Source organism: Montipora foliosa, chromosome 8 (assembly GCF_036669935.1).
Source record: "Montipora foliosa isolate CH-2021 chromosome 8, ASM3666993v2, whole genome shotgun sequence".
NCBI lineage: Eukaryota > Metazoa > Cnidaria > Anthozoa > Scleractinia > Acroporidae > Montipora > Montipora foliosa.
Window position 1 is genome coordinate 37,401,019 of NC_090876.1, and position 26,708 is coordinate 37,427,726.

At 37.3% G+C, this 26,708-nt stretch overlaps 1 protein-coding gene across 3 annotated transcripts in view; it reads left to right on the plus strand.

Moving 5' to 3' along the window:
- LOC137967904 (reversion-inducing cysteine-rich protein with Kazal motifs-like) overlaps positions 1 to 26,708 on the plus strand; it is a 66,113-nt gene that overhangs the window by 20,480 nt on the left and 18,925 nt on the right. For all 3 annotated transcript variants that reach the window (XM_068814502.1, XM_068814504.1, XM_068814503.1), the window contains 16 exons: positions 51 to 157; positions 581 to 639; positions 900 to 974; positions 1,141 to 1,177; positions 9,304 to 9,443; positions 12,167 to 12,200; positions 12,394 to 12,449; positions 19,400 to 19,523; positions 20,593 to 20,619; positions 21,031 to 21,092; positions 22,778 to 22,864; positions 22,995 to 23,043; positions 23,779 to 23,820; positions 24,875 to 24,951; positions 25,919 to 25,993; positions 26,309 to 26,336. In XM_068814502.1, the coding sequence (XP_068670603.1) occupies positions 103 to 157; positions 581 to 639; positions 900 to 974; positions 1,141 to 1,177; positions 9,304 to 9,443; positions 12,167 to 12,200; positions 12,394 to 12,449; positions 19,400 to 19,523; positions 20,593 to 20,619; positions 21,031 to 21,092; positions 22,778 to 22,864; positions 22,995 to 23,043; positions 23,779 to 23,820; positions 24,875 to 24,951; positions 25,919 to 25,993; positions 26,309 to 26,336 (1,027 nt within the window). In that variant the 5' untranslated portion in view covers positions 51 to 102. The remainder of the gene's footprint in view (positions 1 to 50; positions 158 to 580; positions 640 to 899; positions 975 to 1,140; positions 1,178 to 9,303; positions 9,444 to 12,166; positions 12,201 to 12,393; positions 12,450 to 19,399; positions 19,524 to 20,592; positions 20,620 to 21,030; positions 21,093 to 22,777; positions 22,865 to 22,994; positions 23,044 to 23,778; positions 23,821 to 24,874; positions 24,952 to 25,918; positions 25,994 to 26,308; positions 26,337 to 26,708) is intronic.

A 26,708-nucleotide genomic window follows, 5' to 3' on the forward strand; every position in this document is an offset into this window, starting at 1 on the left:
TTCTATTTTCATTGCTTTAACACTATCCATGCATTGCTTGATTTCTTTAGATTGGAAAGTACTCCACTACGTCCATGCAGCACTTGATCTCTTACCGTCAACATGATCGTGCTCTTTAGCACATTGTGCCTCGCCATCGCTGCCATCAGAGGCCAAGGTGAGTTGTTTCTCGCGGCGCGATTCCATTGTTATTTTTCTTCGACTTGATCTTCTTGCCAGTCATTCGTCTAAAAACCGCTAGAATCTTGCTTCGCAGGGATTCTGGCGTTTATTTGCTCTACGCGCGGCTTAATCCCGTACCTCGGTCGGTCCGTTTGTGAGTTGGAATTTCTGTTGGTTTTAGGTTGTTAGAATTAATCACGGTTTGTGGATTTAACAGACGAAATAATTAACACAACCACGCGAATCCGACTGAATCTTCTTCGTATTGAATTGAATGTAAATTTCCGGTAGCTCGATTTTTGGTCTGCGGGTTAGTTGAGATTTGCAGCAAATGGCTAGCCTGAAATGCCACGGTTTTTTGAGCGAAATCATCCCAAAGATTTTACCACAGTAATATTTTCGTCCTTTTATCTTTCAGCCATCAGTTGCTGTCGAAATGCTGGAGGATTCAAGCCCTGCAAGGACCGCTGTAATGAGGTAGTGCTCATGCTACATACGATCTCTTTTTATCTTGCCCGGCGGGACATTGCAAGACCAAACTAAAAAGCAAGCATTCATTGTTGTTAGCGAAATAAATGACCACTTGATCTCGATCGTTTTCAGAACGAAATTTGTACTTAGCTTGTGTGAACGAAATCATGAATACGTCGCACGAGTTTACTTTACACCTCGCGCAAATTGAATTCAAATGCCATTCGCTAACATCTGTGGATGTTATTTTGATTCTTCTTTACCAGTTGGAGATCGAAACAGACGTCAGTTTACGCTATCAAAAACTCCGCGAACTTCCCAAACATTGCCCGGGCCATTTGGTAAGCAAAATATTTCATATTTGCTCAGCATGTTTCAGAGAGCGCTTTTTAGCTTTGTGCTCTCTTGCAGTATAATCTACGCATTGCCCTGGAGAAATGGCTGAGATAGCCGAACATTTTACCGCCCTCAACACTTATACTATGCCTCTCAATCTTTTCTCTTCAGATTCGTTTTTGGCGCTGTCTCAATAGTTCAAATCCAGGTAGGAAACGTACAGGAGTAACAAGCCATCTGTATGCATTGTCCATCTAATTTTTACTAATAACTTCTGCAAATAAAGGCCTTGCTTTGGATAATAGGCCAATTAGCTCCGGTATAAGTTTCGTCGCTTTCGCTGCAAACCGCGAAGATACGCATAATCGCGTGAAATATTTGTGCTTAACAGCCTTAAAAGAGAGTATTGTCGTTTGCGCCAAAACTAAACGAGGTGAGAATTAAATTGCAAGTGATTTTAGATTGAAAGGTCGCGCATTAACTTCGCTGTGTTTGTTAGTGTTTATCCATGCGTCCCGGATTAGGCAAACTTGCCCTGCCTTATAAGCCCCAAATTTTAAACCTGACGATTGCTGTGAAATTGAAGTTTCCTTCACATAGTTTTAAGGGATTATTTTGAAATGAACAGGGTTTAAACCCCACATGTTTTGATCGCGATTTTGCTTATCAATGAACCGCTTTTAATAGCAACCTTTTAAGATGGCATCATCTCGGATGTAAAGCGGGCTAATGGAAAATTAATTGGGCTGTTTCATTGTTTTTTACGAGGATAGTTATTTTTTTTCGTTTCCTATTTGAGCATTAGCCATTAACTGATTTTATGATTGCATGAACGACATTTTGGCGTTCGTGAGTATCGTAACGAAAAGCGTTTTCTAAATTCTCTTCAAAGACAAAGAAATCGGCAGTGAAACGAATGACATCCTTTAATGCTTTTTTGTGCCATTACTCCCAAGGTGTGTTTTTGATCTGTGCCAGAGGCGAGTTTGAATAATTAACCCTCTAAAAGCAAGATTGCCACAATTATGCCCTTTCGGAGAGGCCGGTTTTTTGTCGATTAAAGCTTTTGAACTTTGGTGTACTGCTCGTATTTCTTTATTTCACACTAGGAGTGAACACATTCCACACTGTTTTGTCTGTTTGTCCAAGATTCCCCCACAGCGCTATTTGGCTGTAACCTTTTGTTGAGACAGAAGAAAAGAATTCATGCGTTTTAATAGGGTGCTTATGTTCTGTTTTGTGCTGCGATGTAATTTGCTTTCTCGGTAAACAGTTTTGGATAGTTCTTTTTGGTCTTGTTCATATCAACGCGACACTGCGACACCGACAGTGTTTTGTTTTACATCACAGAAGTGTCGTTTCCGAGGATTTTTTTTTGCGCCTCCTTTAAAGGCATCGGGTTTAACCAATCAGTTCCAAAAATATTGTCGGATTATTGAAAACAAACCAGCGTGCCTTGCTCTTGGGAAAGGCATGGCATCTCAAATGGAAAGAGAATCTTTCATACATTTGCGAAGTTTCGAATATCCGCGTATTGATTTACACGTACAGTTCAACACGATATTGTAGTCGACATTTTGTTGAAAGCGACGTAGAAATTTAACCTTTGCTAGAAAAAAATGTTGAATTCCCTTTGGTCACGTTATGTGAATTTGTTTAGTTATTGGTCAATGGACAATTTGAAACCTCTTTTTGCAGTAATCGTTGTCGAGAATTTAGGTCAACATTTTAAGTATTAAAGCGCATAAGATAAAAAGGTTGACGTGACTTCGAATTCTTTGTTTTTTCAAGTATGCAGAATTCGGATCATTTACACCATCAATCTCTTTAGAAATGGATTTAAGCCAATCTTATCATGGTCTTCCCCGATATCAATTATTTAGTTTCCTTTTGGTATTAGGAAGTGATAAATTCCCCACAAATTTTCTGTCTTGCAGCTTTTATGATTCCATTAAGATATTGAGGTATTAACCACTAAGCATCCAAGTGTTTTAAAAGACATTATCCTGTAACCTACCTCTAATATCTTGTTATAAATTTTAAACTTGAAAAAAAAGTTGTTAATGGTATTTTTCTAGATGTCTCCTTTGATAGCACCTCAACTAATCAAGTTGCAAATTATATAATGACTTGTGCTCCTTGACATATAAAGTGATATTGTGTTGTACTTTTCCTGTAATATCTTTTGAACTGAAACGTTCTCGAGAAAAGTACTTTAACATGAAGTGTCAAGCTATTTTGGTCAAAAATGCGTCTTTGCATCAATGAAAACCAAAAAATAATGCTGTATTTTGTTGCAATTATAAACAATTGAAGTGCACTGGAGCAATTCTTTGCTACTGTCATCCATGGATGGAGAGGATGGAAACTTGTACGTGTGATCTAAAGTATTAATTTAGATTTTTACCCAGTTCTGACCTAGAAACAGCAAATTTAGCATGACTGTACCCCTTTAAGTCTGTGGTGATACATGTGAAAAATTGGAAGAGCTGAGCTAAGGGCATTCTGAGACATTAATTATTACATGTAGCTCCTGAAGCCTTATCCTCCAGAGTGTGGGAGATTTACAGTTAAATTTTGCCTCACTATAGGTCATAAGCAGTAGACCCAACATTTTAAAATTTTATTCCTTGCAAGGCAAATTCCTCATCATGAGCGGCCGTTGTGAGAATCTGACTGCATGTGCCTGGTGAGGCAATCATCCAAAAAATGTCATGTCCTAATCACATGTCTTGGAGTCCAAGATGGTGATAATACGAAATGGAAATGGAAACGGAAACAATAACTATCAAGGCTGCTGCCTAAGAAAACTTTAGAGGGGCCCTCAGAGCTAAACGCTGAAAACTTAGGAGCCTAACATATGAAGTGAAAGGTGTTGCTGTGAAAAATTAAGGCGCCCAGAGCTATTCTTTGGGAGCCCCAGGCTACCGGGCTCCTGTTAGGCAACAGCCTTGACTATTCTTCTTAGTGTTCTTTTACTTTGACAAGTTAGTTGCAAACGAAAAGCTAGTTGTAAGAATGTATTGCAACAAGTGAGCATCAAGGAGCATAGCCTAATTAATCTGGTAAAGGGAGTTAAATGCCCAGGATCCCAAACACGTTGGATAGTTTTCTCGTTTCCACACAAGGCAAATATCTCACTGAAATCTTCCTGCACATGTGAGGAAATGGCTGAGCTGTAGCTTCCTTGCAATGGTGCTCTTTCATTCATGTGTGTGGTAGGCTTAAATTAAAGGAGTAGTAATTGAGTATCTTAGGGGAAAATCATTTTATAATAATGATGACGCACACTCTACGTGGCATGCTTGCTTGTAAGAATTATAGCAATTTTATTATTCTAGTGGATACTGAAAAAGAAGTTTATTGTTCAGATGTTCAAACAATAAACATGAACACTATTTTTTAAGGCTCTGTTATCAAAATGAGTTAAATTCATGGCTGCCTTGTGGGTAACTTTTCCATGAAAGTGTATTGATTTTTCTTTTGGTACATATGACACGTTTGCTTGGGAATTTTGCTTAATGTGTGGTCAACCTTGTCAGGTCATGAACATACAGAAAAAAGACATCATGCTAAGACCACGTCCTGGCTCTTTTGTAGGTACTCTAGAACGAACCTTCTAGACACAACACATTAGTCCATTAATTTCAACAATGGCAGGAGGCCATTATGATGAAAGACTGTTGAAAAGCATTTATCAGGAAGGCAGTTTCTTAGGTCTTGGGCTTTATTAATTAAGCACATGGTTTCAGTCGAATTGACTGGTTGATAACATTGCCGTGTCTGGTTGTTCCTTGTTATTCGCTTACTTCCTTCTTTTGCCAAAAATTGTTATTTTCCCTTCAACAATACAGTTGCCAGGCCAAACCTCTTGAACTTAAACCCTTGTATGTTTCTTGGTGTGTGAAAAGTTTGATGTAGGTATCATTCAGATTTGACACACAGCAAATATGTGATGTTGTTCCTTGATGCCTACAATAAGTTGTGATCCTGTACTTATACCAAAATTAAAGTCCACGTGCATATTATAACGAGAGGGATGTTAACTGATGGGTAGTTTTATGACAATATAAAAATGTAATGTATCCAACAAAAAGTAATTTCATTATCTAGGTATGCAATTGCTTTCTTTGTTTTCAAGTTTTGAAGTGAACTACTCATTAAGACAACTTATTTATAGTAGTTGTTTTCACAGTGTCAAAGAAAGCTTTATAATAGGATGAAAGGACTTACTTTAAATAGGTTTATAAGCTCATTTTTTGGTTAAATTTTGATTAAATAGAAATGTTCTTTGGAGAATTAAAAGACATTTTGGTAGACATAAATACATTTAAATGACAAGCAATGGTTATAGAACTGGATTCTTTCTGATCCTTTTGCTTACAACATGAGACAGTTCACTTGATTATTTTGTTGACATTGATTGAGCTCAGAAATTTGCTGCGATTTCTTAAACAAAAAATAATTATTAGCTTTTAAAAAAACTGTGGTGTGAGTGAAGCACAGAAAGTTGGTTTTCTGTCAGAGAGAGTCATGCGAAACTTGGGTCCTTTTTGCTAACCAGGAGGTTCTCAAATTTGAAAGAAATCAAGTCATTGGAACTTATTACATCAAAAGGACTTTTAAACTAACTTACTAATAATTTCTACCTTTTGTATCTACATGTAGCATCTTGAGCATGCAGTGAAACATGTAGTTTGAACTTTTGTTTAAAAAATGAATGCTGAAAAGAATGCTGGAGTCTGAATTTTTTTGTCTTTCCTGTGTTCATTCCCCTCAATTTTGTCATATCAGTGGTGTTTCCAGAAGCTTTTAAATAATTTAATTATCAAACAGCTTTGATTACTGTCAGTCTGACAGACTTGAGGGTTGACAAAATCCAGCTCTCTAGGGTGCCTATGAATAGAGCACTTATAAATCAGCTTGGGGCCAGAACATTATTTATGGTGAGTGTGTGGGTTTGTTGTCCTCTTACATTACACTAAATTGAGATTTTTTTGTACTATATCAAAGGATATACTAAGAGTCTGATAGGTTAATAACTTTATTTCAAAAGGATATTCCTGGTTGAAACATTGTAATGCTGTATTTTTGAGATATCATGTCCTGATCTTTATTTTGCGATCCATCATAAATTATTATGAAGAAGATATGGGTGGAGTATGTTACACTTGTTACTACACATAGTTAAATTGCCACGCCACAGCTGTTATTTCATTGCTTAGGAATTCAAAGCTCTTAATCATTTTTATCTTGTTGTGTGGGTTACAAAAATTATGTAAGCTTTGGTGTCAACAAGGTTCTTTTTTTTCAAAAGCCTTCATACCAAAAAGTTAAGGTTGTATGTACATCTACATGTATATATAATGTAGGAGTTGTGATTGTATAAATCATAAAATATAAAATTAAAAAAGACTGATTTCTTGGTCTTTTTCAATCAACTAAGGCCCTGTTTATATGGTCTCGGGTGCCCGAAACAATCCTCTCCCCCCCCCCCCCCCACCACCTGAGTTACCCTGGGCAAGAGATTTTGTCCACTCATTTGTTTAAAAAATTCTTTCAACCGTTTACATGAGACAACTTTTCCGCATGTAAACAGTTTGGCTTGACCACCTGAGATGATACAGCAAAATCTTAAATGCGCACACATAAAATACAAATCAAAGAAGCAACATTTTTGGGGCTTATACATGTTTTTAGCGTTTGCTTTCAAAAGAAAAGGTTTGTCCCGCCAGAATTCTCACTGCTGTCAATGGAAACTCTCGATTCATTCGTTAGGATTGTCAGTCCATTTCACAAACTAGAAACGAACTAGAAGCAAGGGTGGCCGAGTCGGTTAGTGCGTGGCCTTGGTGCATAAGGTCCAGAGTTCGATCCCTGGATTTCACATCCTTGTTTCGACTTCTTTCCTTTCAGTGTAGCCTAAGTAGCTTTAAATACCCTTAAAACGGAGCACTGATGGAAAGAGGGGGTTAAAATGAGCGCACCGTCGGCTTCCTGGGAGAGTGCTCTCTAGAGAGTAAAGGAACTTCCGACATTAAATAACATGTACCTTCACCTTTACCTTTACCTAGAAAGAAAGAATGGCAAATGATGATGCATATTTTTTGAAGATGTGCCTTAAAGTATAATTATGCATGAATAAGTAGAGTCAACTTTGTCTCCTCATATAGACGCTCGGTAAAGTTGTCTTGGGTAGGAGGGCTGTCTCGCTAACTGAGACCATATAAACAGGCCCTAAGATTCATCTTCTTTTACTCTTCAATGAGCTGTTAATTATATAGTTGTTAACTTTGATTAAGCCATATGGGTGATGAGACAAGAATCCAATTGAAGAAAAAAAAAATTAAATCCAAGCAGGCAGTTAATGTAATTAACTCTAGCTGCCATGCTATACATGTGTAATCTTGACAAAACTGTGTCTGCTGCTGTTAACCTAAAGGTAGCCTTTTCAAGTTGTTTTTTAGGGGCTTAGATCCATGCAGTGCATCTAGATCATCCTTGGAGGTCATTGTCAATTAAGTTAAGAATTTTGCACCACATTGTCTAAGCTCTTGTAAATAGTTATTATTACTTTTCAGAGACATTAATTTACTTATTTTAAAATCTTTTGTACTAAAATGTGGATTAGATTTTAGTAGGATGATTTTCCAACTCAATTTTGTTTCAAACAATATGTACATGTATGTATTACTAATAAGAAACATTGAGATTAAAATTAAACACTTGGAAGCCAGCCATATTGCACTCTTCAACTTGTCTCAAACTTTTGATAAGTACAGTATCTCTTCCTGAAATGACTCAATTGCAGGACACTCATCTGAGCGGACTGTGTATATTTCATTTTATGCAAACATTGTTCAGTAATAATTAATTTTGTTTAACAGTATTAACACTTTAGGATTATAAGTTTTATATTCTGAAGTGCAAATAACATTAAAGTCAATGCTCCCACAGAGAACTTTTAAATATTAAAATTAATCCCTTAATTATCGAGGGAGGCATAAGGAGTTTTAGTTTTGCAGTTGTGGAGATATTTTAGAGCAGGTCGTAGGTCAGTCTGGTTGTCTGTTGCATCTTTTGTTTTGGCAATTTTGGTTTTCGGTTTCTGTCAAAAGTATTAAAAAGCGATTTGTGGGATTTGGTTTCATTCATATTATGTTTTTTTGGTTTTCTTTCTTTCATCAGCAATGATGCCAGCTCTTACAATGTTAAGCCATGTGATTTTATGTTGATAGTCATGGGCTATGGTCTCAAAATTTCTTACGTATCCTAACCTTCAATCATTACGAAGGTGGCCAATCCAAGAAATATAATATTAGTTTATAAGCATCAATGAACTACTAGAATGTAGCCCCAGCAACCTACCCAAATTCCTATGCAATATATGATCACAAAAGTGAGGATTTGCCTAGTATTTCTCCCTCTTAAACCAAAACCAGAGACAATGATATCCAGGCTTCATTTAATACAAAAATGTTACCATGATAGGATATTAAGTTTTTGTCCTTATAATACAAGTGTCACCAGTTTATTGCATGTTTCCGTTTGTGTACATGTAGGTATCATTAAATGTGAGTTTGGGTGATTTTTTTCTGTGGTTTTGTGGTTTGAATATTTCCTATTGTCCCACTCCTTATTTAAGGATATAACTGGAAACTTGGTTGTTTTCAACTTAAAAATTAATACACCAGGAATAATAATTTGTCAATGAATTCATCATGGGGAATGATGTTTGCATGAACCTGAGGTTTTCCTCAAAAACAAGTAGAATGTCTTTCACTTGAGTTTTCCATATTTGCTTGAGCACACTCTGTAATTTTTTTTTAAACATCCCTACAATAACAAAGGTTTTTCAGGGGTTCAGCTGTGTGACCTTATTAATTAGAATCCTCCGGAATGGTTTCTTCAGTTTTCTTCTATCATATAGAGCCATGGGACCTTATCTGTGCAAAAGATTTCTTCACCTGTGGGACCTTATACCGCCCCATTTGAAAAATTCCTGCAGACGTTCAATGGTTGATGTACATGTATGATACACACAGTCTTGCATGTTTCTGGCCCGGGTTGCTGGAAGCATATGGTTAGCGCTAACCGGCGTTAAATACCATGAAAACCTATAGGTTCTGATACCTCTTAATCAATGGTTAGCGCTAACCAGCCTTCCTGATCTATAATGCATTTGGCAGTGTGAATGCTTTTGCATGAAAGCTAGGTCAGAAATAACCATAATGTCCTCTTTCAGCAACGCGAGACAAAGAAAATGCTACATGTACGTTGTTAATTTGGGTTAATTATGTCTAATATAACATTTTGTACTGTTTTTTTTTACAGTTATCAATTCTTACATTGGAACAACCCCATCCAACCGTGCCAAAACCTGTTGCCTTCTTGCTGAATCTCAGGAATGCCGCAAAGCATGTCGCCAAGGAAAGCCAGAAAATTTGAGAGAAAAGTGCTCAGAATTAGAAGAGGTATACTGAAATGTAAATTTGAATAAAGGGTTTCAAATAGCCCACGAAATGATATCGTTGAATTTTCTACTGAAAAGAAATCATGCAGTTTCTTTTTCTCTGAATTGAAAACTCCAATCACACACGATTTGTCTTTATGTAAAATATAATTCAGCTTTAAGTTTGATTTTTTCCCTTGAAAGTTTCCTGTTGAATTATTAATGGTCTGCCATTCCCTGTATGATATCATATTAGATCAGAATCAATGTCAAAGTGATATTATAGATGCTCTTTAAAGTCAGGGCTCAAAGTTAACGACCAAATGGTTGCACATGCAACTAAATTTTTGGTTGTGTGCCTAAAAAATCATGTGATCGCACTTGCGCACCTTAAAAGCTCAAGTAAAGTGTGACTGAATTGCCTTTCTGCTTTCTCACCTAACCATACTTGCGCGTACTCCGAGTGATATGTCACAAAACAGAAACAGCGGCCAGTACGGCAACAACGTCAAATACGCAGAATTTATTTTTGCTATTTGGGACAGCATTAAAGTCTGATTTTGGTGACCTGGTGGAATCATTGAAGTACACGTCTATTATGAATTCCGGTTTTCAGTATATTTTCTTTGCAATGTTACAGTACCGCTCAGAATTAACCTAACAGGGAACGCTGAACGGAACGCGTTAAATATTCGTTCAATTTCCGTTCTCTTATTCGTTCTATATCCGTTCTATACCCGTTCCGAATCCGTTCCAGCTCTGTTCTCTTTTGTTCCATTGGACGCGTTCCATGTAATGCATTTACAAGAAAAAGAACGCGTTCCTTTGAACGCGTTCACAAAAACCGGTAACATTCACTGCGAGATGAAGATGGGATTGTAACTTCGTCAAGCAGTTAGTCTTTTCCTAAAACGAGGTTTTTGCGCTAGAGATATAAAAAAAAAAACAGTTAAATTATTGCAGTGATCAATAAGATTTCTTTTTCAATGGTGCAAAAATATAACATTTGATTGTATACAAAAAGTGAGCAAAACAAGGACAAAAGACGACTTACGTATAAATTTGGCCTTGCGCACGGTATTGGTTGTCAAACGCTTACCGACAATACCCGAAGTTTATCTGTTATTGCTTTGTTACAAAGTATTTATCTGGAATAATACCGAAAATAAAAGCTTGTCTATTATGTCTGCTGTTTATTTCGATACTTTCCTTGTGTTGATTTTGCTTTGTTAGCGGACAGCACAAAGACAAAGTTGGTGGAATCCGAAAATTTTTCGTTGGACGTGTTACATTTTGATCCGAAACATCGCACTTTTAATTTCGTTTCTATCGTTTGTATCGCTTTAACCTTTCTATCGTTCGTTTGGTTCGCGGCAGCTATCGTTTGAAAGAATGGAAAAAAAGAAAGGTTTAAAGCGTTTTAAAGGTTTCGAAGGTTTAAAGTTTGTACTTTGCGTGAGAGAATTAGTCACATATTGTGTAAAAATTGTCACGTGCTAGGCAACCAAACTTGTTTAGTGAAGCAGAACGAGCCAGTTGTTTTGTTTGCGCGCATTTCACGGCTAGTGGAATTTTTACGTCTATTTTCGGTTATGTACAAAAGAAATATCTTAAAGGAACGATTAAAGTGAAGGAAACCCAGTGTTTTACAAACGATTCAAACCGAACGAACCAAACCACAGATCAAACGATAAATTTTTGGCGTGATGGTTAAAAATTTAGTGCAAAAACTAGTCGCGTAACGCTAGTTCTGGTTCTACAACTCTAGAGTACTCATTGTCTGTGGATGAACGGTATTATCCAACTAATGTGTACGTAAATTTTCAAGCCTCTTTGGCCATATTGAGAAAAATAAAATATTTACACGAACATCTCAATCGCGTTCACTGCAGCTGTTTTTCTCGCTGATTTGAAGTGCGGGGTTTTTTGTTTTGTTCTTAATTGAAAACAGAAAGATGTTTTGAAGCTTTCTCTTTACCAGCTAAGTGCACATGAAATGTACTTTCCATCTCCGTTTTCAGATTATTACAGTTTCCCAATTGTAGTCTTAAATCAAGCGCTTAATTTAGCGGCCTTGAACACCAATCCCTTTTTTAACCGGGCCGGGTGTCAAGCGACACGCGCCTAATGCTAACAAATGTGGATTTCACAAAGTACACGTAAATCTCGCTAAGCGGGGACGTTCTCTAGAACGCGTTCCTGCAGATGAGAACGTGTTCTAGAGAACAGGTTAAAGAGAACTTGTTTGTTCCATATCCGTTCTGCCTCCGTTCCAAATCCGTTCTGTTGCTGTTTCATTTCTCGTTCAAGTTTCGTTCTGATTGCGTTCGTGAACGCGTTCCATGTTAGGTTAATTCTGAGCGGTACTGTACAAGTGTACATTGAAAAGGAATTACATGATGAAAACTTTTCTGTTATCTCGAATGTAGTTAAACATGATGAGTCTCTTTCGATCTTCCTAGATAAGTCAGGAAGAGGAAAGTAGACCCTGCTCGCCGCCTCCACATTCTTTGATTTGCTGCTCATCCAAAGAATTGGATGAGTCGTACAGTTTCGACAAAGGATTAGGCCTAAGGTTGGCTTTAATGAATGTGTTAAATAGGATTCTTTCCGTATGTCGTCTCGTTTTGTTTCTCAAATTAGTGTAAGCTGAACATATCTGAAGTTGTTTGGTTTTATCAGCGATGTTTTAAATGGTGGCTAATTTGCATACTTAATAATACGTTATTTGTTAACTTTTTTCAGGGTGCTATGTTCAGATGTGCGGAAAGGCATCAAGGTTAGATACAATTCAAAAAATCCAAAAGAAATAAGGCATTTAAACTTTATTTATGGAGGTTTCTGTGAAATGCAAAAGATCTTATTTAAAGATGCTGGTTATCTATAAGCAATGGAGTAAGTTACAAGTCTGTCTGCCTGTGTGGATTTTGGCCTTTTTTAAATTTTGCTAATTCAGTTCATTTCAATAACAGCATCCCAGAACTGCTGCAAGGCTGATTCAAAGAATTGCATCACAGCTTGTCAAGTGGTAAGCATACATTCAAGGGATAATACATGTGCATGCAATGGGACAACATTTTAGCATCCTGCTTGCTCCACCCTCTTTTACTGTTGTTTTCATCTAAGCGTGGTCACGTGATGGGAAAACATGCTCTAATTGGCTGCAAACGTGACACGTTTTGATGTGTAGCACAATCACCATACCCACTTGGGGGTGACTCACAAACATTTCCTCATTTATTCAGTTTAACGTCTTCAATGAAGCTATATTTTTGCTGAATGCTAACGTTATCCTGGTTGATTAGCATACAGGGTGTAAAAAGGGTAAGCGACTTTCCTTTCTTGAGAAAACAAAGGAAAAGGATGGAAAAATACGAAAATTTTGAGTGTAACGCGTAACACAATTTTCAAATTGAAAGTCTTCAAAACCATTTTTCATAAGAGAGAACAATTATGTGGATTAACGGACAATAACCAGTTATAACACGCAGTAAATACTACATATGAGCCAAATTAAAACAGTTCAAGTTTATTAAAACACATTAAAAAGATTCAAAATTCCGTAGTTTCCTTACTGTAACGCTGTGTTTTGGAATTCTGGCGCTCACTAGGTTATAGTTTGAAACAAGTCTTCAATTGATATCTGTGGCTTCAAAACCATCTCAACTAAATGCTCATACCTTGTGCTTTAACATACAGAAAAATTAGTTTGAGGGATCCACTACGAATGGAGAAATCACTCCTCAAAACAGTCGCTACGCTTTTTCTGTTCCGCAATTACCCAATAATATTTTTCGAGACCTTTTCTTTCAATGTTGCTCCTGCTCCAACCAAGGCGTAAGTGGGTTCCAACCACGCATTTTCTGAATGCTCACACGTTCCACTAGCTATTTCCACAGTTTCGTCATTGTAGCTTTTAGGGTCGCGAAAATATTAGCCTTTGACTGAGTCGCTACGTTTTTTTTAACATGCCGGGCCATATTGAACCTAGTCTTGAGTGCCAGTGAACATCACAAATCTACTTCGCAAAGAAGCCATGATTCCATGTGCTTCACAAGGCTTGGTAACCTTTCCTCTAAGGATATTATTGGGAAGTCCACAATGTCTTTTCAGGGGCAATTTTCAGGAAATTGAGAGAGACATCTGCTCTGACCTCAAATTGTAAAGTGGAGCAAAAAAGTGGAGCAGAAAGCCAGCGTTTAGGGTGTCAATAGAACTAAATGAGGGGATGCTATCCTCCATGTAGTGAAAGCTTTCTGTTTTTACTTTTTATTTGCCTCAAAATTGACTATCTGTATGAAAGACCACGCCTGCAAGGGGTCATGGGTAAATCAAAAATTCAGTTTTAATGGACCAAACATTAATATTTTCCGAACAATTAGAAAGATATGTAAGTCTGGGTGTGAAATAAGCCAAAATAAGTGATTTTCACCCCAATAAACACAATTTCACAATTTTTAGGTATATATGTTACAGAAATGGGTACCGTGATCATGCTACTCATCTTTGTCTTCGATCATTCGAAGTTTTAGAGATCTTCATGCAAGTTTCCCTAGAATGGTTGCAAGACTGGACATCAAAGACTTTTTCCAAGTAATTGACACTAATCTGATAGAGTGTGCTTCAAATACTTTCGAACTATCGCACGCAAAAGTTTACACTGTTTGCTTACATAACAACTGCCAAACTCAAACTTCAAAGAACATGTGTTCCCGTCATGTGTGAAGATACCTAAACTTTGAGCCAGGATTAGAGCTAGGATCCGAGCAGGGATTCGAGCTAGGATCTGAGCTAGGATCCGAGCCAGGATTCCAGCCAGGATTTGAGCTAAGATGAGCTTTCTCCGGTTAGGTTAGGTCTTGAATCGGTTAGGTTAGGTCTATTTAGGTTGGTTCTAGTCTAGTTAGGTCTAGTTACCCTTAGGGTAGGTCTCGGTTAGGTTAGATTAGGTCGCGGTTAGGTCTCGAATTCTGGCTCGAATCCTTGCCTGGATCCTGGCTCGAATCCTGGCTCTGATCCTGGCTTTATTCTTAGTTTATCTTGTCATGTGTCCATGCTTAGAAGAAAACGACCATAATTATGTTCCGGCAGCTCACCTTCACTGTCAGACAATTCCAAGAATTCTGACTTCAGATTCCTCCAAATGACAAGCCAACTGACTCACTTCCTACTATACAATCAAATTCTCACTTACGTGCAGAAATGCACGTAAATTAGATGTACACCCAATTTTGACATCCAACGTGAAGCATGTATGTGTCCCTTAAAAGTGCTACTATGACGAAATTGGCATCTTTCCTATCTAAGCCACTTTAAGACATACAGTACCGCTCAGAATTAACCTAACAGGGAACGCTGAACGGAACGTGTTACATATTCGTTCAATTTCCGTTCTCTTATCCGTTCCATATCCGTTCTATACCTGTTCCGAATCCGTTCCAGCTCTGTTCTCTTTTGGTACCACTGGACGCGTTCCATGTAACGCATTTACAAGAAAAAGAACGCGTTCCTTTGAACGCGTTCACAAAAACCGGTAACATTCACTGCGAGATGAAGATGGGATTGTAACTTCGAGTCAAGCAGTTAGTCTTTTCTTAAAACGAGGTTTTTGCCCTAGAGATATTAAAAAAAACAGTTAAATTATTGCAGTGATCAATAAGATTTCTTTTTCAATTGTACAAAAATATAATATTTGATTGTGTACAAAAAGTGAGCAAAACAAGGACAAAAGATGACTTACGTAGAAATTTGGCCTTGCGCGCGGTATTGGTTGTCAAACGCTTACCGACAATACCCGAAGTTTATCTGTTATTTCTTTGTTACAAAGTATTTATCTGGAATAATACCGAAAACAAAAGCTTGTCTATTATGTCTGCTGTTTATTTTGATACTTTCCTTGTGTTGATTTTGCTTTGTTAGCGCACAGCACAAAGACAAAGTTGGTGGCACCCGAAAATTTTTCGTTGGACGTGTTACATTTTGATCCGAAACATCGCAATTTTAATTTCGTTTCTATTGTTTGTATCGCTTTAACCTTTCTATCGTTCGTTTGGTTCGCGGCGGCTATCGTTTGAAAGAATGGAAAAAAAGAAAGGTTTAAAGCGTTTTAAAGGTTTCGAGGGTTTAAAGTTTGTACTTTGCGTGAGAGAATTAGTCACGTATTGTGTAAAAATTGTCACGTGCTAGGCAACCAAACTTGTTTAGTGAAGCAGAACGAGCCAGTTGTTTTGTTTGCGCGCATTTCACGGCTAGTGGAATTTTTACATCTATTTTCGGTTATTTACAAAAGAAATATCTTAAAGGAACGATTAAAGTGATAGAAACCCAGTGTTTTAGAAACGATTCAAACCGAACGAACCAAACCACAGATCAAACGATAAATTTTTGCCGTGATGGTTAAAAATTTAGCGCAAAAACTAGAGATAGATAGATAGATAGATACTTTATTAAAATACATTGCAGCCCATGGAGCTGAATTGCGTATTCTACGTTCTATAATAAATCTAATAATAAATAAAAACTAGTAATACTAAAAATTATGATGATAGTATCTAAAACCTATTCGCCAGAGAGCATGAGGCCATAATAAAACTGTTTTTGGCTCTGTTAGTCTTACACATCGGTTCGTTAAAACGTAACGCGTAACGCTTGTTCTGGTTCTACAACTCTAAAAGTACTCATTGTCTGTGGATGAACGGTATTATCCAACTAATGTGTACGTAAATTTTTGAGCCTCTTTGGCCATATTGAGAAAAATAAAATATTTACACGAACATCTCAATCGCGTTCACTGCAGCTGTTTTTCTCGCTGATTTGAAGTGCGGGTTTTTTGTTTCGTTCTTAATTGAAAACAGAAAGATGTTTTGAAGCTTTCTCTTTACCAGCTAAATGCACATGAAATGTACTTTCCATCTCTGTTTTCAGATTATTACAGTTTCCCAATTGTAGTCTTAAAATCAAGCACTTAATTTAGCGGCCTTGAACACCAATCCCTTTTTTAACCGGGCCGGGTGTCAAGCGACACGCGCCTAATGCTAACAAATGTGGATTTCACAAAGTACACGTAAATCTCGCTAAGCGGGGACGTTCTCTAGAACGCGTTCCTGCAGATGAGAACGTGTTCTAGAGAACAGGTTAAAGAGAACTTGTTTGTTCCATATCCGTTCTGCCTCCGTTCCAAATCCGTTCTGTTGCTGTTTCATTTCTCGTTCAAGTTTCGTTCTGATTGCGTTCGTGAACGCGTTCCATGTTAGGTTAATTCTGAGCGGTACTGTAAACATGTAGTCTGCGCTAGAAGAAGAATGCTGTTTACTATTTTCAAATATCTCTTTTTGTTCCAGAGATGCTCAAGTTTTTAAAATATGCAAATTAGTCAAGTGGTGATGTCATAAACTCAACGAAATTTTGATCAACTATGATGAAAAGAGATATGTCAGCAAATTTATATCAGAAATGCTTGATTCATTGCAGTGAGATTCTAGTAGATGTGCTCCACAACATTTCATGAGGATACCAGTTTTGTTACCATAGCAACATACCCTGATATCAAAGGCTTTGCTGGCCACCTTTTATGTTCTATTTTGATATTTCCCAATGCTACCTCAGCTGCATGATCCTGCAAGGATAGAAATATGTTAGGTCTAAGGTTGTGGCCTTGTTAAGTGTTTTTCTAGTTTAAGGACGCCAAAAATATTGAAATCAGTTTGGAGGGGGCTAGAAAAGAGTGAGTTGCCATGGGAACCACTTTCTTTGAAGCCATAGGCTTGTTGCTGTTGCCTGTAGAACTATTAGTCTTTAATCTACCAAGTTTCAATGGTCTCTGCTGCAAATTGACCGAGATAGCTCTTACTATTTATATACTTAATGTTACATTGGGTTGAGTGAATGAAGTCATAAATCCTCTCATTTGCATATTTTACACATTTTTTCTAACTTAAATGTGTCTGGAATCAATGCAGATATTTCCAAATGGTAAACAACGTTTTTAATCTTTCCTGGAATTCTAAGTGATAGAAATTTGATCATTGTAGCACTGTAGGTCAAAGCCTATTTCCAACAGTAATTTAAAGGTAAAGGTTAACATTATTTTTAGCTAAGGGTAAATGCAACAATGTTGAAATTGGGAAGAAGAGCAAGGGGACACCTCGTGATGCTTAATTGAAACCCTTGTGCATCTAATTGCTTGTATTTCTGCATATATCTGGAAGTCTGTAGACATTTGTCGGGGAATGAGTCTCCTTAAGAGAACAGTGTTTAGTACACATTGTGCAATGGGGATATATTTACCTAGCACAGCAATTTTGGTTGATTGGGTTAACTTGATCAAAGGTGTTCAGAGGTCTCTTTTCTTTTGCGTTCATTGGGCTGATGAGTGCAGGGAAAGACATGCCATGGGTCAAAAACTCACTGTGTTAAGCAGGCATGGCCATGACTAAGCGACTGAATTCTCATGTCATACTTCATGTTGTGTGGGATCACCTAACAACGGCAGCCTGCATTGCAGACATACTAAACCGCCAGTATTGCCAGTCTGCACAACGGCTCCTAAAAGCTCGTTCAGACACCAACGCAGGTTTGTGGGAATTTCTGTATCCTTTTATGATTGGCTTACGTGCTCTGTGATTTGACGTTTACTTACTTGATACATCACACCTTCGTCTTTTGCTAAAAAGTCCAAAGGTGATGTTTAATTCTTGTGTCTGTTGTTGCATTATGGAAAAGAGTCATAGAAAAGTATTGCTTTTAAAGGAATGGAAACAGTTCAATGCAATCATTGAAATTGAGCGTTTGAATTTGTCTTTGCCATTGATCGCAAAGAAAGACAAATCAAATATTCAATTTAGCCTGGAGGCAACTTAACGAAAAACTACGGCATATATGCAGTTAGTTATATATATATATATATATATATATATACGTTAAGTAGGCTTGTATTTGCTGTACTAAGAGTGCTCTATACCATGCGGTAGGGCAATTACAAATGAATGAATAATCAGGACACGATCATACTTTTGCCTCTGGTTTTCATACAGGTCTGTTTCATACAGGACGTTTAGTTTGTCCTGCACTCAAAAGCGGTAATCTTCAACGAATAAAATCACTCTTGGTTACACACTGATGAGTGCAGGACAAACTAAACGTCCTGTACGAAACAGACCTGTATGAAAACCAGAGGCAAAAGTATGATCGTGTCCTGATTATTCATTCATTTATATATATATATATATGGCAGAAAAAGACAAAGAAACTACAAGTTCATCCCTACAAGCCTGTTTCGTGGTCGCCCACTCATACAAGAAATTGCCACAGCGAGTTTTTAATTCTCAGGTTAGAGACAATCAATTTCAAACTGATCTTTTATGGGTTTGAACACTCTTTTCCACCCTTCAGCTTCAATCGCCATTGCTGGTTTTGAAAGGATAGTAAATGATTCGGAGGATTGCATGATTTGTTGTGTGAGTGAAATGTCCAATCACAGAGTGCGTAAGAAACTAGTCAGTCAGACACGGATACAGAAACCCCTGGGTGTGGTTGTGCTTATGCACTATATCTAGCTAGGTTTTGACCTGGGTTCAAGTTACATGTCTGGCTGTGTGCAGCCTAAACAACTGTAGAATCAATATGAAGGAAGGCGCAGGACACAGTGACCTCAAGGCACAGTCAGCAAATATATTATGGAGCATGCTGTTTGAAGAGTGCTCCTTTCCCGTACTTGTCAGCCCAGTGAATGCAAAAGAAAAGAGACCTCTTCCAGCAGGGAAAAAGAGATAGGGCACAAAAACAAAACAGGTTGCCCAGTGGAAAAGTTTATCAAGGACAGTAATTTGTGCTGCGTGTTGTTAAAACTGTATGGAGAAAGGAATATTTTTGGCATCAGCGAGAAAGGTGTGCCAGAGACGTGTTGAGGGTTCCATGCACTGTCTGTGGTATTATGGTAGATTTACTTGGCACTTAGTTATTCACCCCTTACACTTACAGGTATTTTCCTCGGAGCAACTCCCCTCAGTTTCCATGAGGAATGACATGTCAAAGGCATGCTTCAGATACCCTCATGTTGTTGCATGTGTGGAGAACTTGACTGGCACTGTTAATCCGTGCACAGGTATGCATCATTATACACTAGCTGATGGCCAAGAGTTAAATAAGGGAGGCAGCATGATCCAGTGGTTAGGGCGTTGGGTTTGCATACGGTTGCCCCGGGCTTGAATCCCGTTCTAACCTCTGGTTGGATTTGTTTCTGGTTGTCCAGGATTCAACTCTACCACGCTTTGTAGATAGTCAGCTGGTTGCCTCCTGCCAGCTGGGGTTTTTATTCATGTTTCTTTCATTAGTAAAAGTGGGGTGCCCGTGAAATAGCTTGATAGCTAAGTGCACTTCACTGTAAACAAAGCATTTAAGTAAGTTTGGGTTTGATCTTTACTGATGAGGGGCTCTCAAAGAGTGGCAATTTTCAATTAATTACGTTTAATTAAATTTAGTTTCCATGCACAATCCTCCTTAAAAGAGGTGTGTATGTCAACTCCTTGCCAACCTTTGAACTGGGAACACACTTGCCTTGAATGTGCATAAGAAAAAACAAATTATTCTCAAGTGTCTTTTGTTAGCATTTTGTTATTAAGAGTAAATTGGAGTGTGACATACGGTACTAAAGACATCGGTGAGTGAACTTAGTTTCCAGAAATCACCTTAAGAATACCAGCTACATAACTTAGGATCTTTTAAGTTTCAGCTTCCAATAATAATAATAATAATAATAATAATAATAATAATAATAATAATAATAATAATAATAATGACACTGTTCTTATACAGTGAAACAGAAATTATCTTGACAAGAAATTGCTATACTTAACAAGCATTCACCGAAGTGGATGTGGCTGTTGGTGGTGGATAGTTACTGAGCGGCGAGGTAAATATCCACCCCTAGCCACCAACACTGAGGTGAATAGTTACTAAAACATTGAGATAATATATCACAAAAAGATGATTATTTTTAACTCATGTATTCCTGCAATAATTACAAAATTTTTGGGTGCGAGATGCTTGGAGGTGAAAAGCAAAGAATATTCAGAGTTTGTGTAGCCAATCAGAGCGTGCATTCAACACTATCCAGTGCCTGTTTTCATATATAACAAAAATACAGTGTAATTATGCTCTCTTTTTTTCTCCAGTTCCACAGGCTGATTCAAAACCCAAAGGTAAATATTTAGTGCAGATGTATAATTTCATCACTCCTCAACCCTTGACAATCCATAAATTTTTACATAACTTTTGATCATTAGAAAGAACAGTTCATATCATTACATTAGTTCTCTGTTGGCTTTTTTATCATGCCTACACTTTTATGTGTGCATGAAGCAACAATGACAACAGTAACCAAACAATGCTGTTATGCAATTTTTATTATAGAATATATTAAATGCGAATAGGCAAAGACCTGATCTAGAGAAACATAATACTGTAAATTTATAATGAAAAATTACTAGATCATGAGTGGCCTCATTAAAAAAAATTATCAGGCTTCTTTCCTTGACGCTTGTTTTAACAAGTGTAATGTTATTAGATAGAGTATACTTTATTGCCTTGCATAATAATGTTGCTCTTTTTAGGTTTAAAATGCTGTAAAAAGCTGAAATCTAATGATTTGAAATGCAAAAGAACTTGCAGACAGGTGAGTGTTCAAGCTGATTTTTATATATTATTTATTACTCTTTTCTTGTAAGTGGGTTTATAGAGTTCATCAGTGATTTTAAATTAATACTTAGATTATATTTTTAAAATACACATAGATTGGCAAACTTGTTTAGAAGCATGAATGCCATGTCTGGAAAAACGGATTTTGCCAGACAGTATAGTTAGTTTGGAGGTTTTGCAAAGTGGCGAAAGCTGCTACATTAGTGTGTATTGTCACGAGGTATCAACATAATCCCAGGTCATAATTATGTTTAGCTTCTAAAGCAAGTAGCCTTAGACATTCTTCCAGTGAACGGTGGACTGACCATCAGAATTTAGCCTGTTGGCTTCACTCTGTTTAAATTCAGGATATTAGTCACAACCTGTCTTAAACTGCACTAACTTATTGTAAGAACATGCAAAGTGTTTACAATTCCCCAGCCCCCACAGAAAAGAATGGTATTTTGTTGAAGGGTTTTCAATGGGAATTTAGTAGGTGGCAAAACCTGAGAAGTGAGCGGAGAGTGGACAACGTGTTCCAAAGACTGTGCGCGTTCCGAGGGCCAAGGGCACAAGCTTGTAGGGGGCACCGGGGGCATCCTCCCCCAGAAAATTTTGAAATTTGGGCTTCTTAGAATCAATTTCTTGCATTCTGGAGCAGGAATTAGGGCATTTAAACAAAACACTAATTTCTCACTAAATGCCATTTGTCTGCCACATAACATTGCAACTGTATGTCATCAGCAAGGCAAAAGACGCTAAAATAGCATGACATAGCTACTTTAACACTCCTTTGCATTCTTTACAGTTGTGTGCAATGTATTTGATCTGTTGTGACCGAAAAGACCTTTCTCTAATGTCCTATTGTCACACTTCAATCAGACAGCTTACACCAAATACTGGACTGCTGCATCGCTGGATCATCTGTGCTCTATCTTCGCCTTTGATGAGGATAGGGAAACAAAAATCGCTACTGACATTAGTCAGTTTTCAGGCATCTCATTTGTTTTTTTATGAACAAAACTTTGCTTATCCTAGGCTTGTGTTCTGTGCAAATGTTTCTCGTGTTATAACTAGAGTAAAGAAATGTAGGTGACAAATTCACATGCAATAGCCAGTGAATTCCTCCTGCCACCAGCTCTTATTGAAAACCCTGCTGTTGACTGGTTTGTTTGGTTTAGAAATCCCACTTTATATACACAGGGTTTATGCTACTCCTTGAATTCCTTGAAAAGCCCTGGAATTTAATTTTGGACTTCAAGGGTGCTTGGAAAACCCTTGAGAAAAAGGATTTTGGGGAAAACTACTTGAAAACTCCTTGGGTGAAAATTGTTGCAGCTGCATCCTGCTAAGTTAAAGATACATTTCAATACTTGAGCCCAAAATTGACTATTGGGGAAACATTAAAACCGAAAATTAAAATACCCATGTGCATACACTCAACTTGCAGCTGGATGTGGGAAGGAATATCTAGGTAGGCTTTTTCAGCAAAGAAAACACTGAAACACAATGTATGGCGTAGAAATCTTCTTACAAAGACTGACCTTGAAAAAACTCAATTAATAATTCTGGTCCTTGAAAATTGCTTAACTACTCCTGGAATTTTATAGACAAAATCCAACACAAAACCCTGATACATGTAATAACCATATGGTAACCATATGTTTTTAACCTGTTTTGCAGGACCTGCAATCACAGAAGAGTGAAGATACTGTCATTGAAAACCTGGTGCAAGCCTGTGGAAAGCCATTTGCGCATGACAATACTGAGGTATCAGTTGCCTGTCCAAGACTTTCTTTGGTTATTTTTCCATGACAAATTATGTTACTGCTTCTTTCTGTAGCTTTGTCTTTTTTGGTAATATTTTCTAAACTTGTTTTGCTTGATTTTGCTTCTGCAGCGTAATGATTTCTGGACTTGTCTTCTGTCTAATTCCGACAAAAAACCAGGTCAGTTGAGGTGGCACCCAATTGCATTGAGCTCAAATGACAGCTAAAGTAAACAAAACAAGGAGAGAAGTGACATAATAATTATAAATACCTAGTCAGAATTGACACCAGTTGGCATTAGTCACTTCCAAAAAGGAGAAGGGTCCAGAGAGCAAATCATTGTCAAAGAAATAAATGGATTATGAAAAAAAAAAGGTTGTCAGTTGGAAAGAGCCACCTAAACTAACAGAATTAAGAAAATTGAGAAACTTTGGGTGAATTTTTTTAAAATAAAAGTCTTCACAAATTGTTTTGATTGTGTCCAATTATTTTCAAAGGTCATATAAATTTGCTCTGCATCATTTCTACCAATATTAAGTAGTTCTAAACTTGACAGGATTACCAATTTTCTCCGGTGTTTAATGAGATGACTAACAGAAAATTAAAATAGGATTAAAATAGGTGTGATAGGAATAAAAATAATAGGTATAAAATACAAATAAAATAGAGAAGTTTTTGTAAGGGCACGACTTGGAAAATAAGCGAGGAGTGTTGAGCACTTTCAATACCCTAGCTACATGTACAACAGACTCTCCACTTAAGAATATTCTTTTCATCTTTTATCAACATCTGTGTCCACTCAAAAGGTTGAAAGTGTTAACAACAATATACATGGTAACTAACTAGACTAAGTGTGGACTCAGAAGCTGTTTCTTAATGAAGACATAATAAAGGATTGAATTCAATTCTTTGCAGCTCCAGTGTGTCCCACAGGAACCCCACCTCCTCCAGTGCCAGGTAAAATAAAGTAATAAAAAAAATTCCTTTGTTTAATCATTGTCATTATCATCAAGGTAGCCACAGCCATCATGGCATGTTGGCTGTGACTGTTTCCTTCATCAGCATATCTATAAATGGATGGCAGATGACCACTACATGTATCAAGGAAAGAAAGGTGTATTTGAAGTGTGGGGATCTCTCGACTGCATTTATGTCTTAAAGGAAGGGTTCCTGTGAAGAATCAGCAGCTTTTTCATGACGGTATAAATGTCCAAAACAGTTGTATATTACGAGATTCAGGATCCTTTACATTGGCAGTAGTTATCACCCCTGTGGGGCTCCCCATTGATGAGTAAAATCGTCTGGCGTTAGACAGAGTAAAATCTATATCAGTGGCTCTCTTAGGAGTGAAAGGCTTAATATAGCTTGATATTATCCCGACGCGTGCACATGTCTTTTGAAACTCCGAACTGGCTTATTGGACAACCCCTTAGATAGAAAGTCTTTTTGCCTGAAAAGCTGTGAGACCAAGTCTCTACCTGCATTAACTGCCCTTCTTGAGGGGGGCATTATAAGGTCTCCGGAAATGTGGTATCTGTTACTGGTAATTCTTAGCCTGGTATTTCGGAAATAATTTCTGAAAATTTCGGATTTGTGGTATGATCAAACTCTACGGAAAGCGGTTCTCTTAAGTTTTGGTTCATGGTATTCGGTGCAGAAATTACGTCACAGAATTATCAGACTTCCGGTTGCTCCAGGGGAAAAGAAATTGAAAAATCTACAACCTTCCTTCTTGGTTCGGGATCATGCTTTAATTATATTACAAGCGTGATTCGTTTAACAATCTTTTGCTATACTGACAAAGGTAATCCGCGCGTGCAAAATAAGCAACATGGGGAAGAATTAGTGTAGAGCATTAATTTTGATTTCTTCCGGTATTTAACTGTTTTTGAACCTGGTATTTCGGCATTTGCCAATATTGGGCTACCCCTAATGTCCCCCTCCTTCTTCATCACAAAATTCATGTTACTATTTGTGATTTGACATGTCCTGATTTTGTGGATTTTAATAGTTTCTGGGATCGATAGCGCAAGACTCCAATGTTGTTCCAAGGCTAAAGACTCTGATTGTTGGAGGCTGTGTATTCAGGTCTGTCTTTAAATTTGCGTACTCCTGCATGAGAGGCAGATTTCTCATACTAAGTAAGGCTTGAAATTAACTAAAAAATCCAGTCGCAATTTTGCGTCAAGAGACGAAAATTTAGTCACAGTTTCACAAATTTTAGTCGCAAAATTGTCATGCTGCATTGTGTTGTCAGCGGTGTATCAAAACAAAATACATGCATGAACCCACAATACTTGTGTGTAAAGAAACTGCTGAAAATGGCGAATGCTTGATACCATAGCGATGGAGTTGTACGTGTAACAAAACAGTGAAATTACACTACAATTATTGCGCTATCTTCAGATTGAAAGAAAATTCACGCAAGAAACAATTTTGTCATTCTTTATTTTATTTTCGCAAAAGTAGCGGCAAAATGGCAACTGCTAACCCTTGAGTGAGAGCACTTGATTGTCTCCCATGAAAGGTGTCCCACATTCGATTCCCAGACTCGATGTTATGCGGGTTGAGTTTTTTGGTTTTCTATTCTTCTCTTAGAGGTTTTCCATTGGGTACTCTGGTTTATCCCTTTTCCTCAAAAACCAATGTTTGATCTGATCTAAAATTGTTCAGCTGTCCCCAATTAGTGCTCTTAAGTGCTAGAAGACTTGACCCTTACATAAAGCTCATTGTTCTTTGTTCACTTTTGTCTACTTTCCTTCTTTTCCTCAAAAAAAAAAAATAAAATAAAATAAAATAAAATAAAATAAAAATAACAATGTTACAAAGCCCATGCAGTCATTCATGACACATGTCACACTGTTTAATTTATATTTTCTAAGTAAGAATTTCATGAAAAATCACTTTGTTTTAGAAATTAAGTCCTAATCCTTATTGTCCTTCCTTCAAACTTAAAAATTCCTGAAATTGTTATTGTTAGCCCAACAAAAAACAGTTATTTTTTTCGTCAATGAGTCATGAAATTTAAGTCTATATTATACATGTTGTACTTTAGATGTATACGTCCAAGTGGGGAAAAACACAGAACTGGGAGTCGTTTGATCTAAAATGTGGCTATAATCCCAAGGAGGTATGTTTTTGCTTGCAGTCTTGTTAACATGAAACGTGTCTAATGTGAGCCAAGAGTTTAAGTCAAACAGTTGAGTTGAAGCGTCAAAAGTGAGAAGAGTTTGTAGCACCCCTGTCTTTCCTCACCCATTATCCACTGTTTTATTTCCATGCACTTGGCATTTCTCATACGTAAAAGAAAGACACAAAGCAGCCTGTGAGACGCCAGAAATACGTCTGTGTTTGCAGTCTAGTGAGACTGTTTTGGTTTGATTTTGAAGCAATGAAAAGGAGTATAGAAGGTTTTAAGATCTAAACACCACTTCTATCCTTGCAGATTGACATGATGAACTGCTTGGCTGATGGTGAGTGACAAGTTTGTAAGATGTCTAGCAAAGATGGTTTGACATTCCCTTAAACTTTTAGCCCTTAACCCATTGACACCTCAAATGCTCTAGGACGCTCCAGGTGACAAGTAAAATTGTGACACTTCTGTATCCACTGAAATGGATTATAAACAGTTCCCCAGCCCTGGTTACAATGTATATGTAATGATCAAATCCTGGAATTTGAGTGAGTTCGGGAACAACAGTTACTGTAATAAATAATTTAAATAATAATTATTATTAATCCAACTGGTGAGTTAATTTGCTTTTGAAGAGAAATCAATTTTAACAGGCAAAGTGATATATTACGTAAATCATATATTGAACTGCGTACATGAAATGATTCATTTA